At 37.4% G+C, this 17,671-nt stretch overlaps 1 protein-coding gene across 1 annotated transcript in view; it reads left to right on the forward strand.

Moving 5' to 3' along the window:
- The first annotated feature begins 416 nt into the window (after positions 1-416).
- Positions 417-17,671, forward strand: part of METAP1 (methionyl aminopeptidase 1) — a 20,102-nt gene continuing 2,847 nt past the window's right edge. Inside the window, exons 1-10 of the mRNA XM_010290722.1 lie at positions 417-769; positions 990-1,080; positions 2,548-2,599; positions 4,837-4,949; positions 6,282-6,342; positions 7,530-7,621; positions 8,311-8,394; positions 9,906-10,044; positions 13,199-13,330; positions 15,896-16,039. Coding sequence (XP_010289024.1) covers positions 417-769; positions 990-1,080; positions 2,548-2,599; positions 4,837-4,949; positions 6,282-6,342; positions 7,530-7,621; positions 8,311-8,394; positions 9,906-10,044; positions 13,199-13,330; positions 15,896-16,039 — 1,261 coding nt within the window. The remainder of the gene's footprint in view (positions 770-989; positions 1,081-2,547; positions 2,600-4,836; positions 4,950-6,281; positions 6,343-7,529; positions 7,622-8,310; positions 8,395-9,905; positions 10,045-13,198; positions 13,331-15,895; positions 16,040-17,671) is intronic.

Raw genomic sequence — 17,671 nt, forward strand, 5'->3', positions numbered from 1 at the left:
GTGTGGAAGGTGAGGGTGTTTGCAATATGCAGCAGTACATTGGTAGAGCTTTGTTGCCAGAGCTATGATTCTCCAACCTGTGAGATGACAGCTGCCATATTTTTATCTGGAATTGCCAAGGCAGAGCTCTGCAGGCATGTGCAATCTACTACTTCTGCAGTAAGTTGTTGAATATAAATAGTTTGTGTGTACCTGGTAAGTCCAGTACTTGCAGGAAGCATATGACTGATCCTACACAAAATATATGGGTTGTAGGTGGATGTGCAGCATATCCTTTGAGTGCCTTCCAAAAGCGTCAGACCAAGATGGAGATACTTATTGATTGTACACTGCATGTGTAATAGCCTGTGCTTGCAGAAATGCTTCAGACTTGCTGTGTGTACTTGTTCCAGTTGATTGATGTGCATATAGTGCACATGTCTGGGGTGTCCCAGTGTACAGCAGCTTGTTTCGAGTTATGCTGTAGCAGTTGTGACAGAGCTGCTGTTCCTCTGGAAATAGAGGGCAAGCAAAATCTGGGAAACATGTTTGGGGAAACTCAGACATATGGCAGCCTTATGCAGGATCCTCTTAGGTTATTTACAGCTGCAGGAAATAAAAAGGCAAAATGGAGCCTGTCAGGTTATGATACTGCCAGCGGTTTGGTGTTTGCCTGGTGTTTTCTGGTTATGGGCCAGCAAAGAGGAAAGACTGTTGGCATTGGAGAAAGGAATGCATTGGAGAATACACCCCAACATTTCATGGGGAAGGAGAAAATGAACTACAACCGGTAATTACCACAGCTGATGTATGTCTTCATTCCCCAAATGCTCCATTATATCCCAAGAAGTGGATTCTAGATTTGCAGACTTGGTAGCTGCTTTTTTGTTGTGTAATCCTTCTTCTGCTTCAGAACAGAGGCCTGGTGTTTAAAAAGGGATTAAAACCATACTGGTGCATCTAGTGTCCTTGAAGTAGGGTTTTAGCTTTTTTATTTTTTCTTAAAATAGGTCTCAGTTAAACCCCGTTCCTTTTCTTCCCGCTATCCAACAGAAAACAGATAATAGTGCAGCACAAATATCTGTCTATACAAGCGTGGCAGTAAAATCTTCTGCTTCTTGTTCAAAAAGGCATTCTCTCTGGTAACCTGAAGTGTTGGTTTCAAAGCCTCGTGTTGCCCAGACCTTTATGTAGCACCATGGCATGTTGAGTGCCAGTCCAGAGAGTGTGTACGTGGCGTAGGAGAAGACAACAAACAACTGGTTTTGGTAATGAGGGAAATAGTGCACAACAGGGTCTCTTTGAACATAGGCGCCCTGCTTTACTGTGTTTTTGTGGATACAATTTGATAACTACTTGTTGCAAGACTAACGAGAAAATGGTGAGAAGATGGCTTTATAAGAGTAGACAGTTAAGGCTGCTCAATAGCAACCATGAAGCAGGGGTAGAACGTTACACACCGGGCTTAGTTTACAGATCTGTTGTCTTGGACTGGTTGAGTGTTGTATACATTAGGTTGAATCAGTTGTTGGCTCTGGATGGTAGTTTTACAGTGATGACTCAGCATTAGTATTGTCTTTCCTTATAAAGGAGAACAGTTTGCTTTCTGCCTCTTTCTTCAGAAATTCAGCAGTTATTGTAAATGATTGGAATTAGATGTTTCCTAATGGTTGTTTTGAGTGCGCATAGGCATTGAATTAGACTTTCTGCTGCAAAGCCAAGTAATGTCCTAATTGGCACCTTAAAGGGTCACCTTTAATTCTTCCTTCTATAGCTTTTCTACTTAAATCTCTCCTTTTTTCATGTCTTTCCTTCATCTTAGTCTTTCTTTGTTCTTCTCCAGCTGCCAGCCATTCCCATCTGCCCCTTTGCTGATGCATTGTTCGTCACATGAACTGCTCTATTTGTGCTTGGGAAGAAGAGAAAAAGACAAACTCCTTCACAGTCACTCTTTTCTTGATTTCGATTTCAACGTTCTCTTTTTTTTTTTTTTTCATTTCCTATTTCCATTCGGTAGCCCTCACTTCCCCCCCCCTTTCATCTATTTCATTTGTTCCCCTGTAATCGTGCTGATTGGCCTCTGTTGTTTTCCTGTGCTGGTGAAGGAGGCAGAAAGGACACAATTAGCAGGAGGAGATGGCTTCTTGTAGGAGCCAAGAGAAGACCATCGTGCCCACTGCAATGCTGTAAGATCTGGTATGGAGACAGACTCTGTGTTTCAGCCAGCTCAGAGCAATAGTGGCATTTTGTTACTCATTAAAACAATAAGGGGACAATATTTAGTAGATAAGATTAGATCAGTGTGTTTCACTGTGATGGGTGCATCTGTTTGGCTGTGCTTTCTGTCTATTCTGGCTCATAAGCTGTTGAGTGTAGTATTCTCTGTGGTTAAGACTAGAAGTTACAGTCGCATTTACTGCATGTTGCTACAAGGGTTAATAAAATCAGTCTTCTAGTTTACTTTTAAAATACGGTTTCTTCTCTATGTATTTCTGGAGGTGGCATGTCTGTCCAGGATAATGCTACTTAAAACATACATGGATATATTTTGTTTGTTTGCAATTCTAGGAATGCTTTAAGGGAAGCTGGGCCACTCACAAGTTATTACACAAGAAAGCAAGTAAGTACATTTTTAAAATAAATTTTAATACTGTGTTGAATTTGGTATCAATTTTTCCAAGATATCTGGCACTAGATTCCACATATCTGAAATTTTGTCCAGTTCTGGTAATCTAAAGATCTATGTAAAATTTCAGAGACAGTGGTACATAAGTCTCTGTTTCTGTTCCCTTTTCTATTTGTATGAAGTATTCCTTCAGCTACATTGCCAGGTATAAGAACAGAGGAAGAGGGATGCTGAAAGGCAAGGGCAAGGAGAATAATAAACCATTATTATAAGGCATTGCCAGGCTTGTTCCATCACAACATTTTGGCATCTAGTATAGTAAAAGGCAGTAAAGTGGGAAAGATTCTTGTGAAGTCTTTGTGATTAGACACTTGCTGGAATGCAAGCAAACCAGTCAGAGTGCATCTGTTCAGTACATTTGGGGTGTACTCCTTTGGGGGAAAAAAAAAAGGAAAATGCTTTTGTGCACTGATGCAGCCATTGATAGTAGGATGTATCATAACTAGGATTTTGCTGAGTTTAGCCAAAAGTAATAGGAGTATCTGTATGCTTTAGTTATAGCTGGTAGCTCTGGCACAAAAATACTAGTAGACTGGTATATTCTCCCTTACCTGAGTAGTAAAAATAATTAATGAGTTTAAACCAAACAAACAAAAAGAGAGAGCAGACCCCAGTTCTGACTCCTTTGTCTTCCCCGCCCCCCTCCTGCCCATCTTCATCAAGCCCTGCTTAAAACAGAGGTGGGGTTAAAAGGTAAGTGGCATGGCAGAAATTCAAATCCTCAAGTAATTTACCTCCTCCTTTCCTAAAACCCGATAAAATTTTTCCGTGATAGGTGTTGCATCGTTAATAGGTTGGAGTAGCACAGACAATTACAAATGTTCCCCTTCTTTCTGCCTTCCCAGTATAGGGGTCTCATAGTTCACCTTGCATTCTGTATCCTATGACTTTGTACTAGGATATCCATAGCATGGATATGAAACTGTCTTTGTTAGTACTTCTAGTAATCCTCTGGTGCAGTCTTCTAATGCTGCTGTTTATCTGACAGCAAATTTTTTTATGATTCCACTAAGTCCATGATCTTGTTGGCTTCCTGGATAACTGCTGAGCCAAAGCTGAGCTGGCGTGGTTCTGATAGCCCTCAAGACCTCAATGCAACAAACTAAAGCATCTCAAGGGAATCCAAAATACCGGTTTGTTAAAACTTTGGATTTCTAAATTATTATTTCAAAGTGGTTCATCTAAACTGAATGTCATATGAGCAAATGGCTCAGCTGTCAGCCAGAGAGACTCTGAAGAACTCCTATTAGGACTTGCTATGGCAGACCTTCTGTCATCTCTTCATTCTTGTGAGATATAAAAAGAGAAAACAGACTTAAGTTATCAGGTTATGAGTTAGACTGATGCTACTGTGCTCTTTCTTAACCCTTGCCTCGTCTTTCCGAGTAAATATTTTTCCTTTTGGTAATGCTCGTGATCTATTTGCTTCAATCCTTTATGTAAGCACCTTCAATCTGCCCTGTTAGGACTGTGTTATTTGTAAATGATGTTAGTCACTGGACCACATCAGACATGAATGTCCAAGGTTGAGAGAGCTGGGAACCTTCAGCAGATTGGGACCATCTTGTAAGGTGCATGCATTGCCTATCCTGAAATGCAGAAATGGCAGCACCCGCACTCTCTCCATCAGATCTGGAGGGGTAGCAGGCTTCATATATTGAAACTAACAGTTGGATACCCTCCTTCCCACCCCAGGTCATCTCTGTCACTGAATGCTAAGAGAAATCACAAAAAAGGAACATTCATCTACAGTGCAAGAGTGTTAATTGAAGGGATAATGAGTGTTTCTGCAGAAACATGCTTTTTCCTGAAAATGAAAACATGCACAGAACTATGTTTTAGAACTACAAATGAAGATCAACTTAAATAATTACTACGCTTTGTTTGTGCATTCAGTACTGCTGTCCTGACATTCCCCAGTTTGCTGTTGAATGAAGATAGTTGGCAGGATGTGAATTTTGAATGGGAAAAACTTATGGGCAATACAAAATCATAACTGCTACTTACAGTTTCATTTATCAGTATCTAAAATGCCAGAAAGAGTCAAATCTAAACCTATGTACTTCTAAGTAACTTTCTGGATGCCACAGTTCTTATTCTTAGTAGGACTGATTTTGCTGCTGCAATTTTTTTTCTTTTTTTTTTTCTTTTTTTTGTTTTTGTCTTTTCAGAAGATGAAAAAGCTAAGCGTGAAGTTTCCTCTTGGACCCTGGAAGGTGATGTTAACACAAATCCCTGGTCTGGTTATCGATACACTGGTAAACTCAGGCCACACTATCCACTGGTAAGCGATAGGTACCACTCTGTACTCCAGCACATTTACATTCTGTAGCAACTAATGGACCAATCCTGACCTGATTACTTCCCACATTTTGGCTGAGAGAGGAAAGCGTCTTAATCTGAACCTGATGGCAAGGACATGTATGACTGTGTCCTTATTGTGGTTCATATTGATTTAACTTAATCCATCTCTTAGGATATTTAAATTGAAGGAAGTGACTGTGAGTTAACATGCACCCGTAACAGGCTTAAGCTCATACCTTTTGGCTGTATATTTTGACATTCATTCTGCAAAAAGTTGCTGCTAGTTCAGATGATGTCTTCTCCTAGGTATTTACTGTTCTCACTGATAATGGAGCAGATTGTTTCAGAAGAACTCAGGTGAATTGCTTTAGAATTTAAGTAAATGGGTTTATATTATTTTATGGTGAGTACGCTGGTGAGCAGCTCTGCTGAAGGAACAAAGGTTGTAGTAATCTCCAGCAGTGGAATGGTGAACAATAACTGAGGTCGGTAACATCTTTAGCTGTGAAAGGTAGGTTTAGAAGACAGCCTCAGTATAGCTGTATTTTTAAATTGGTACAAGTTTGTACATGGAATAAGCTAAAATTTTTACAGGAATAATGGCATTTTATTTACATGTGTGTTTTCTAATTGGCCTGTGCTAGAAATGCTACCCCTGTGGCATCCTTCTATAGTCTTCTCCATCTAGTACAGGCTCATGAGAAAACAGATTACCAGACCCTGAGCCCACGTGTGTTTGGTAGTGTCATTGGAGAGAGGGTATTTTGGATATGTCACTGGACAAGTAGTTTAGTAGTGTTAACACTGAACACTTGCTTTTTTGTCATCTGACTGCTGTAGGATTGATGCAAATGAAACTATAATAAAAAGTGATAATGACTAGGGATGATGATTATAAATAACAATCTTGCTAATAGACACTAATAACCAGAGAGAGGAAGGGATGTATTTAGATCCAGTGCATTTGCAGTCTGGAAAGTAGCAGAATAAGCACTACAATGTAACAGGGATAATATGTTATAAAACCAATTTAATTTACTTGACACATTAAAGTTTGATTATTTTTTTTTATAAAGCTGTGAAGTTGGCTATTGTTATTAGAGGTTGCATAATATGAAACCAATAAAGAGTAACAGGAGAATCTTTGAGAAATGAAAACTGGAACTGTTTTGGATTGTTTGCATACTTCACAGATTTTTCTAAGTGGATTTAGCCATATTTCACTATAATTAATTTGCTGCACGAGTCTCTGTTTTTGTGACTATAATAAGTATTCTTGCAACCTAACCAGCTTTGTCTATGATTTATTTAGACGCCAACAAGACCTGTGCCAAGTTATATTCAGAGACCGGATTATGCTGATCACCCACTAGGTAACTTGAAACAAATCACAGTTACGGAGTGTTATGTTTGCTTTCTATTTCCCTTTTAATTGAAAAAGCCTTTAAAGCATGAAGGAGATGCTGGAGAAGGGAACCTCTTCTTTTATCTGTTCTTCTCAGTGTACGTCTTCTTCCCCCATGTTAACTTAGTGATTTTTCAGAAATAATGGTTACAAGTGTTTTTTGGAAGTCCAAACTTTGTAATATGTTATCTTTCAAAGGTGTTCAGGGAAGAAAAGAAAAAAAAAATGCAGGTCTTAGTCCTGTGGTTAACTTCATAACAGCAATAAATTGGCTGTCACAGGTGTATTCCGCTAAGCCATTCTCAATCACTTCAGTGTAGCTGTTGGAAATGTGTTACAAAATAACAAAATGAAACAAAAGTGCAGTCAGCAACCCCCAAAGGAAAACTGGTATAAGAGTTCCATCTATTTTTGGACACAGAGGGAATACATTCAAAATTACTTCCTTATTGGTTTGTTTTGGTATTTTCCCCTTTTTATATCATTGTTGGTGCTTTGCATTTCCCAAAAAAGCTGCCATAAGGTCTGTTATAATTATTTTTAAATCTTCAGCTGTTCTTTAGTTATTCTTTACAGAATGTAAATATTTAAACAATACAAAATACTGTCTGTTAAGGTGTCGTTCAACTATAAAACTGAGCTTGCACAGAATTTGGTAGGAAGAATTTACATGTTTTCATCAGCCTATTATTGCAATAGTATAACTAGAGATATTCACAAACTTATATGATCCTTTATGGCTCTTTTAGAATATTATTTATTGCTATATATAATCTCCAAAGCAGCTTAAAAAAAAAAAAGAAAAAAAGATTTTTCTATGAATAAAATAATTTCCTTGTAAACCTGATTTTTAAGGTTGTTTTGACTAACTAGACATCATGGTTTTATGCGGTAAGTAAACAGGCATCCTGAGCACATTGTGGGCATTATGACACTGTGGAAGGCTTATGAATTCAAATCAATGTAGATAACAATGATAATGCTAGGACTTGATGGGTTTGTTACTTTAGTCTGTGGTGAGAAAGTACATACTTTTATTGCCATTGGTAAGCTAAGTAAGTTCCTTGATTGGACATGTGTAGCAATCACTCCTCTATATAACATGGGTATTTTTTATTTCTTTAATATTTTCTCTTCCCCCTTTTTTCTTTTCAGGAATGTCTGAATCAGAACAGGCTTTAAAAGGAACATCTCAAATAAAAATACTCTCATCTGAGGATATAGAAGGGATGCGAGTAGTGTGTAAGGTAAGGGGACTTTGGTTTTCATTATGAAGTGCCTTTTATTCTTTAAAAATCTATAGTGATTTTACCAGTTTGTGACAGCACATTCGAGAGTACAAACTTTCAAACCACTTTTAAACACTGAAAAATAGTTTGGGAAATTTGGTATTTTCTTGTTCTTTCTCCTTCCCCTCTCTCCCAATTCACAGTAGACTATTTTGCAAGCAGAAAGATGACTTTTATCTGTTTTCGGGCTTTGTTGATACTAATGAGATAATCTGTGGCTGAAACGTTGTTACTGTTAAGAATATATTTTACAGTGCACAAATGAGAACAGAACTTTTTCCTCTCCTAGAGTTAGTACTAAGTAAAAACTAGAAAGCAAAACAGAGCCTCATCCCTAACAATTTTTGAAAGCGAGCTGTTCTGTTGTAATCACTTCCTTATGCATAAAGTCAAACTTTGAAGTGTATTTAGGTAGTCTGATTTAAGTTTATGGTATTCAAGGAAATTGGGGTCCAAATCTTAATTGGGTTATTTTTAAATCTCACAGAGGTGGCTTGGTAATATAACCTGTACACATCTTGAAGTCTTTCTAGAGCCCAGGTCTACCCAGTTTTCCTAACAATCTCAGTGTAGCTGTAGAAAATGGGTTTCTAATCTAGGGAGTACTCCTGGTCTTATTTAACTCTGTACTTTTGTTTTGTTTGTAGCTTGCTAGAGAAGTATTGGACGTTGCTGCCATGATGGTGAAAGCAGGTGTAACTACTGAAGAAATTGATCACGCTGTCCATTTAGTAAGGTTATTTTATTGTTCTTCTGGTGTTTTTAAGGGCTTTTTTCTGTCTCTCTATTTTTGAATGATTATTGTGTGGTTTTCTTTGTTGCATGAATTCCTTTTCTTTATTTTGAACTGTTTCTCAATTTGAAGCTAGTGGGTAGTGCCCATATTAGAAATACATTGTAGCACAATGGTAGATTCAAAATGAATTTGGAACTCCTGAGCCTCTCTCTATATCAGCTCCTTTCATGATTTCCATTTTCAGATTCCCTCTAGGTTTCTTCACCTGTTTTCTTGGTTAACATCATAAAATTTTCTGTCTTCTAAACCCTTTTTTCTCCACAGATACCATTATATAAAGAACATCCTATGTAGGCCATGGACTTTTTGTGCTCTGTGTTGTTGGTTAAGACATACAGAGGAGAAAGTTTAATTATTTATGATTGTGAATCAGAACTGAGGAGCCTGAGAGAGAATTGAAACAAGATGTCTGATGCAGTCAGGCAAACTAAAGCCATAATCCAGCAAAGTATTTGAAATACATATTCAAGTATTTTCCTGGCTTGACTATTCATAGATACTTGAATTGTGTAATTTTTATTTTTCTTTGCTGTCTTCTCTATATGGCATGTACACTGATAATTGAGAATACTTGTGTGCGCAATGATTTTGGTATAGTTAAGTTTGTTAGAAAGCTTTCTGGTTGCTGTTCTTTTTATCTGCATTTGCAGCTGTTGAGCCAACATTGTAAAGAACTTAACTTTGGTTTGATTAGGCCGGAGGTTTCTGTTGAACTGCATTAACACTAAAGTATTTGCTTATGCATAATGTCTAATATGAACAACTAGTAGTTAAAATGGTGTTACCTGTCCTCAGCAGTTTTTGGAAACTTTTGTATGGCAGATTGTTGATACTGACCGATATCCCTAATTGGTACTTGGTAGTTTTAAAACAGTATTATTTTTAAAATAAAAAAGTTAACACAGTATTGTTTTTCCAGAATTGCTCAGTATGTCACATAGTGTGTATATGTTTGTATATGTAAGTATATATAACATGTATGTGTCAATTTTGAAAAAATCCCCAAAAGGTTATTAGAGTGAAAAGGAAACAGCATAAGTTTTTAAAGCTATAGGTGAAAGGGTGGTGCTAAATGTTACTTTGTCTAGCTTCTGTGTTTTGCAAAAATACTTAGTCTTAGACCGATACTTAAAAGCAGTCACTGAAAATGGCTGGTTTTTTAGCTGAATAAATATTGCCATGCATTGTTTTAAACCTGCATATTTCAGCATTGGTAGTTGAACATAAAAATGAGTAGAAACAAAATTAAAGTAGCTTTACTTTCTTCTTGGTAAGAAATGTAAAAGCATAACAAAATACCGTAATGCCAAAAAATGCTTGAAGAATCTTATTTTCAAGAGTCACTTCTTTTCAACCTATCGTTCTTATCGTAAAGCTGTTGTGCATGCTTTTTTTCTTTGTACAGACCTTACTAATGTAAAGTGTAAATTGTATTTTCTAAATTAGGCTTGTATTGCAAGGAATTGCTATCCTTCCCCTCTGAATTATTATAATTTCCCCAAGTCGTGTTGTACATCAGTGAATGAAGTGATTTGTCATGGAATTCCTGACAGGAGGCCATTGCAGGAGGGAGATATTGTTAATGGTAAGTGCTGTGAAAATTAACCTTCAACATTTCTACCTTCTATCCAGTTAAACCATGCAGTAAGGTGCGGTCTTACTAGCAGGCAACAGGATTGGAATAGGTTCTTGAGAGGCTTTTGTTCTCATTTACCAATTAACCTCTGCTCTTTACATATTTAAATTAATGAGTTTATTTAATAAAATAATTTCAAAAGTTTGCTCCACTTTAAGAGCTTTATAATTTTTCTGCCCTGGTCTGTGCATTAGTATAGTGCTTGACTGTTCCACTTGTGGGCTAGGTTCCAGTTGTTCCAAACTGTATAAACAGTGAATAAAATGCATATTGAATTATTCAACTGGATTAGTTCTGGATAAATTCTTAATTAGGTGGCTCTTTTGCTATAGACATGATGACTATGATGACTGTAAAGGATCCGAATGGTGAGGCATTGTATAGGTGCAAATTAAAAAACATACCCTTTTTTGTAGCATCTCACAGTCTAACAGTACCAGCTGCTTTTTGTTCATGGTACTCGAGGTACTAATGCCTTCTTGGGTGGTGAGGGATACTTTTATAAATTACTTAACCATTTTTTGTTTTCTCATTCATTTCTTCTTGGTTTGGCAGTAAAAATTAATGACATTTGTTTTGTACAAACATTTGCACCTTTATTTATTGCATTGGTTTGCTTTTCTCTTACCTGTAAATAAATACCCAGCATATCCTAAGGTTTATCCTACCTCTAGGAGCAGGTTGGAACCCTTTTAGATTTTCAGATATTTGATATATATTAACATGCAATAATAATGACTAAGTCTACATCTTGGTGCTGTGGGTACCAGCCTTTTCAGAATAAGCCTCACGATTGCTGCCCCTTTGTACGTCAGGTCTGGTCTGGCTGATAGCTCTGAGCTGTGGCCTACACGTAACCATTTGGCCAAAGCTCCTTTATCTTTTTTTACTTTCAAAGATGATGTCTTTGCAGAGGTCTGTGTTGTTGCCAGCTTTTCTGGCATTGCTGGAGTCCAAACTAAGAAGACCAGTTAAAGCTTACTAGGTTGGCTTCAACTACATGGTGCCTTACCTCTCCGCTATTTGCATGCCAAGGCTGTACCTCAGCACTAGAAAACACCTTTTATAAGAGGGTTTAGTCATACCTTTGTTCACATCCCTGCCCTGACTGCACTTGCCCAAGCTTTGAGCCTTCTGCTTTGTTTTGATGAGGAGGAACCAGTTTACTCTTTTGTAGTCGAGTAGGTCTTGTTACAAAATGGTCCACATTTTGTGGAGTGAACGTGCATTCCCTATGAGCTCAAAAGGCTTTCAAGTCTTGTAGGCTTCCTTTTGGTAAGGTAGTGGCTCAAAAGCCTCTTTAACAAGAAGGAACAAAACAGGGTACAAAGGAGGCGATAGAAAAAGTACTTTGGAGGGAGTGTGCCCAATAGAGGGGAAGGGCTCATCTTTCTCTTTAGTTAAAACTTTAGTTTAGTCAAATTCCCTGTTCTGAGCAGGGCATCGTAACATTTTGTTGTTATACTGTTCCCTGGGAGCAGATTCTTAAACAAAGCTGATCTCTCTGCAAAGTGAGGTGTGCTGGCCAAATCTGGCAGCGTCAAGAGAAAGTCTTGTAATCACATGGCCTATAGAGATAGCCTCTTTGCTGAGGAGCTCTGATAGACAGTTCACAAAAACCTTATCTGGTTCCATTACCAGAGTGCTGGTTTCTGTGCAGTCCTGTTGTTACGTTACTAGATATGTACACTGGTGAAAATGTTCCAGTAGTTCCACGCAGTCATGCTGTGAGTATGGTGTAACCCTGCACATGCACGCATTCACAACAGCCAGTATTGCTTTTGTGCAGTGTTAATTTCATTCTTAAGTCTTTGCCCGCAGTGCAGGTTTACTGTTGACACCAAGGTTTTTTCCCATATTTTCCTACCAAGGTTGTACTGGTCTCTCTAAACGGCTCATATACCATATTCCTAAAGTATTATTGCTCACTACAGTTTACTTCATGGCTCTTTACCTGTGAGAGAGGGGTTCTGCGTGTGGATTTCTTCATGAATAGCAGTTCAATATCTCTTCTAGATTTTGGTACTGTAGCAGCTATTAGACCTGTTAGACTACTGGCAGATTCTGTTAAACACAAAAGTACCCATTCCACCACGGGAAGCTAACTTGATATGCAAATCTAGAATATTTTGCATGTGTTTTCTATATATAATGACTATGTGACAGTAGGTTTTAATTTTTTACTCATCTGCTATGAGAGACAGGATACAAGAATAGATGACAGCTATGTGTAAACTGGTAGGCCTATTCCCATGTTTTGTAAAAGGAATGTTTGCAAGAAGCATCTTGTATGTATGTTCTTAATCCAAAAACGCGTGGTTTTTTTGAATGAGTTAAACTAGAAAGATTGTTTTTTTCCCCTCATTAAAACTACTTATGCTGCTATTTTTTCAAGAATAACTTATACCACTTTTAGTTTACAACAAACTTTATACACAAAGCAAACAAGTGAGAGTTTTGCTGCAACGTAATTCTAAACTCTTATTGTATGTTCTTCTAAACCACAGTTGTTTAAGCATGCCCTTCTCATTCTTGCTGTTTACCTGATACTGAATGTTTAAACTTTTTTCATTTGAAAGAAAAAGATTCAAGTCATCTAGAGTATTTTTCTTAGTCAGGAATACTATTGGACAGTTGCTGTTTATTTGAAGTTCAAGAAATGTTACCTTTTTGGCTGTATTACATACCTTTTTGAATTTAATTTTCCCCTATTAGTGCTGGAATTAATTCTAAGAAAATATTTTAACCAGGTACATCACCATGGAGCAAAGAGCTTCTCTTTCCTGTTTTTATATTTACCTAGAAAACCAATCATAAGCTTACATCAGTCTGGGGTTTTTTTCTCTTCCCGTTCTTTTTTTCCCAACTAAATAAAAAGGTTGACCAGTGAAACACTATCTTATTAATTAATTCTATCAAATCTACAGGATAAGCATGAGAGAATTGAATCTGCTGGAAGAGATTACATCTGGAATTCTTCCAAAGTAATCTTATAACTTCACAATTCCAATACTACATTTTCACACGTGTGTTTTGTCCTTTCACAAATCAAGAAGTGAGAAATACAGTGATAATATTACAATATATCTGTTATTCTTTGCAGTGGATATTACTGTCTATCGTAATGGCTACCATGGAGATCTGAATGAGACATTCTATGTTGGAGAAGTTGATGAGGGTGCAAGGAGGCTTGTCCAAACAACTTATGAGTGCCTAATGCAAGCCATCGATGCAGGTAAACCCTTTGGCTAGGGCCTGAAGCGTTATGGTTTTGGTTCTTAAACATGAGTGCTCGTATTTGCTATTACCTGGGAGTGACTTCTGTTGTAGAACACAGAAGCGTTGGTGTGTGTCACCAGCAGATGATGTATGTTGTGTAATACAATGATTCTTCAAATAGCACAGTTCTGTGGGTGGTGGTTGCAACTTTTCTTTAAAATGTGGGTTGACAAGGAAAATGTAATTGATGCTGCACTGATCCACGAATGATGATATTTACACGGAAACAGCCTTTTCAGACTATTAGTTAGAAGAATAAGACATCCTTGATCTGAGTAGTTTAGAGAACGTGAAGACCAAAGTGTGTTTCAGAAAACCAAAGTATGGCTTCCTACTTTTATAATTTATATGGTGTTGCACAATGAACTAGTAAGGTAGAACACTGTTTGAATACTTAAACATATCTCTTTACCCCTGCCAAACCTGATAGTTATTTCATAAAGCTAATGATGACCTCTTGATTTTCAACTGTGGACAGATCCATATCTTTCAGTACCCACAGAACTTTCATTATGTTGCTTAGATATAACTCAGGACAGCTTCATTGAGACATACAATGAGATAGAAAGGTAGCTAGAGAATGTCACGTTCAACTTCATTCACAAAGGAATATACCAAGTTCTCTTAGACAGAGAAAACAAAACCAGAATCTGTCAAGTCCCTGGAAATATTTGTATCATCTGTATCTTTTATACCCTGCAGCTTCTTAAAATCCCAAATAAAATTTACTCACATCATAGCCTTTAAAGACTGAAGTTTAAGGTGCTATATATGAAGACTTTAAACTTGCATTTAATCAAAAGTAAGTGAAAAATAATATAATGAACTGAGTTTGGTTAATAATTTGGAAATAGCTAGCCAAGCTGAAAAGAAAAATATCCCTATGAATGATGTCTTGAGTGCCTGTTGTGCGATCAAGAAAATTCTTCACAGTATATACTTTACCTATTTATGTGGGATTACTATTTGGAAATGACCACTTTATTTTTCAGAGCTAAATCAGAATAATGTTTATCTTTGCTGCTATATATTTTATTTTTATAGCAAGTGTTATATGTGTTGTCTCTTGTCTTTCATATCCTGGCTTTGATGTATAAACTATGACAGAAATTCACCTTTGTGCTCGTTACAATGAGATTTAAATTCTCAGTGTAACTTTTCATTACCAACTTTTTAGATGGTGTAACAGGTTTTAATGGGTTTTAGACATTCCCTGCTAGTAGGAACTCCGGCAGCAAGTGTCTCAGCTGTTAAAAAGGGTCGCTTCTCTCTTGCTTAAATAATCTTAATTTCTTGGTGTTGGACCAGCAGAGCTCTAACTAGGAGAGATGTATGAGGGAGAGAAGCAGAGGGCTCCTTACTGCATTGAGATGAGTTGCCTTGTATCGTCAGGCCCAAGGGAGGTGGTATTACTTCACAACTATTTAGCACAAAACCAAGAGATTAACTTTTCCTCTCTTCCCCACCGTGTCTCTTTTTTTTTTTTTTTTTTTTTTTCAGGAAAAGCATGCACATTCCAGTAATCTAAATTTCTTGTTATTTTCTGTAAATTCAGCTTACTGATTTAAGTTGCAGTTGTTTACGTTAGTAGAGAATTGAACTAAATGGCTTGCTTCACATGAAGTTTTAGTTCATATATCTGAATGCTGCTTAAGATGGCTCCACGTAACCACACAACATCTGGCTCCTGAAGGAACAGCATATATCCAGGGAGTTGTGAATTATCTTGAAATAGCATTCACATTCTTTTTTTTTTTTAGTGGCCTAAGGTTGCTTTTGGGATGCATCTTCATTAGCTGATGGATCAGGCATTGCTGCTTTTATGGTATATTACTCCCTTGTCCAAGTGCTCAGACTGAATTTTTCACACCATTTTTATCTGTTTCAAACTTTTCAACTTTTAAGGCTTCCTGAAAGGATTGTCAAAAAAGTTAGTCCTGAATATGAACATTCTTACTTGCTGTAGCTTTGGCACTAAAAATCTTGTTTAAGAGTAGAGATACCCGTTTTGTCTTCCCCACCCCCCACCCCCACCCCCCTTCTTGGTCCTTCACGTATAATCATTTTTTTCTCTTTATTTGTGTGCACTTTCTGCATGGTAGTAGAGAGGTAAGAATATATTAAAATATAGTTCATACATTCACTGAAAGAAGCACTGCAACTCTAGGTATGAGAAGTTACCAAATACTTTGAAAGTCTTGTAGTCTTTAATTTCAAATGTCAACATCCTTTTAATATATGAGCAATTACATCCACAAAAGGAAGTAAGTAGTGTTCTTGCGAAGAGCAAGTTTTCTTCTTTCTCTCATTTTCTCTTTTATATGAGACTCTTTCCTCCCTCTTGTGTTATGGCACTCACTTACATACTTCATGGATCAAGTGATCAGAGGAAGTTGTATACTAGAACAGGAGCCATACAAGCCATGAGTGCTACAAGATATTAGCCTGAATGCTGTTTGTCGGTTAGTTATGTTGAAAGCAAGCTGTATAAATTTCTATCTGTATCTCTTTCATTTTGCAGTAAAACCTGGTGTTCGGTACAGAGAACTGGGAAACATTATTCAGAAACATGCTCAAGCAAATGGATTTTCGGTGGTTCGGAGCTACTGTGGGCATGGAATCCATAAACTTTTCCATACGGCTCCTAATGTGCCGCATTATGCCAGTGAGTATTCATTTCCTTTTGGGTAGTCCTGTAGACAAGAAGTGGTTTGCAACGAATGCACCCAGTTTACTCCTTGCTTATATTCTAATAAAGTAGCATGTCGCCTGACAGCCATCGTTAGCATTTCTGCACTTAGGAAATAATTTTTTTCTAAACTCTGGACCATAACAAACTTTTTGAACCTAAGTAAGGTGAATGTATTATACTGAGACAATCTGTGCCTACTCTAATCATCTATACTGGCTAAGTGCTCAGTGGTTTTTGCCTGAATTCCCAATTAATCCCTCAGACATTCTTGTCTGACATGAATGGGCAAATGTTTTTATCCTATAAGGTCTAAGCAAAAACTTACTGCCATTTCCAGATGTAAATAAAAGGCTTTTTGAATAGTATAGGCGGGTGTTGTGCCTGAATCTGGATCCTATTATGTTTCACTTTTCTTCATTTGAGTATTATGATCTGGTGTTCCTGGAAATTTCTTTGTAATGTGTGGCAGAGGAGGAATGACCCTTCCCCCAGCAGGTACTCAGCTTTAGTTTTTGGAAGTGGCAATGTCCGCATGGCAATCTTTGCCAGCAGGACTAAAAACCAGCATCTGCAGAGGCAAAGGAGAGAAGCTTAAGTGCCAGTGGTCAACCAAGGGTAGAGTAAATGTCATGAAGCAGCAATTAACAGTCCATACCCACTTCAGCTGCAGAGCTCCCCTGGTGGGACATTTATTTCCTCAGACCTGACAGATGCCTCCATCTTCCCATTTCCTAATGAGCTTTAACACAGGTTATAGTTACAGATTATGATCTAGCAATCCCTGACTTTTCATGTCATCATTTCCCTAAGTTAATTTTTCCACAGGGTAGAAGGGTACCAATTCCTGGTACTTACTTTTTGTAATGTAAAATGAAGAAAATCTGGATTCCTCAGAGGTGGAGTGCATTTTATACCAATTAAAATGCAGTCTGAGAAAAAGGAAATTTCTCTTTCCTGGCTGTTGGGAACTTTGAACTTTTTTTTTTTTTTTTAATTGAACCAAATGTCTGTTCCCAAAAAGGAAGATGCGTTGTTTTTTTTTTTTCCCCTGGTATTTTTAAATACAGATTCACAGGAAAAGCAAGTGGAAAAAAACTGAGGGACTTAGAGCCTCTTGGAGGAAAAAAAATGAAAGCTGATGCTTATTTCTGGCTTACTATGAAAGGATTTTTAAAAGCAAAAAGCTGATTTTATAAGCCTTTAAATTATTTAACAAAATCATGAAAACTACAGGGAATGAAGCACAAAATTTGTTCAGATGCAGATGACCAGAAGCTTATAAATATGAGTGTTGAGAGCAAGAAATACCATCAGATGATAGAGAGAGAAGCAAGACCATTTAAGTAAAAGAAAACTGTTCTGGTTGCTGTTGTGTCAGCTTGATGTCTGCGTTTTTTTTTTTTTTTTAAGCATCTAGGTGATTTAGACAATTTAACAAATTTATACAATTAGAGTAGACTGGGGGGATGGAGAATCTGTATGTGAGAATTGATGCAAATTGTCTACAGCAGCAAAGTAGCTTGGAGCTAACGGTTCCTGTGCAATACTGGAGTTTGTTCCAGCTGTCACATGCTAGGCTGAGTCAGATCTAAGCTGCACCGCTCT

Source organism: Phaethon lepturus, unplaced genomic scaffold (genome assembly GCF_000687285.1).
Source record: "Phaethon lepturus isolate BGI_N335 unplaced genomic scaffold, ASM68728v1 scaffold6267, whole genome shotgun sequence".
Classification (NCBI taxonomy): Eukaryota; Metazoa; Chordata; class Aves; order Phaethontiformes; family Phaethontidae; genus Phaethon; species Phaethon lepturus.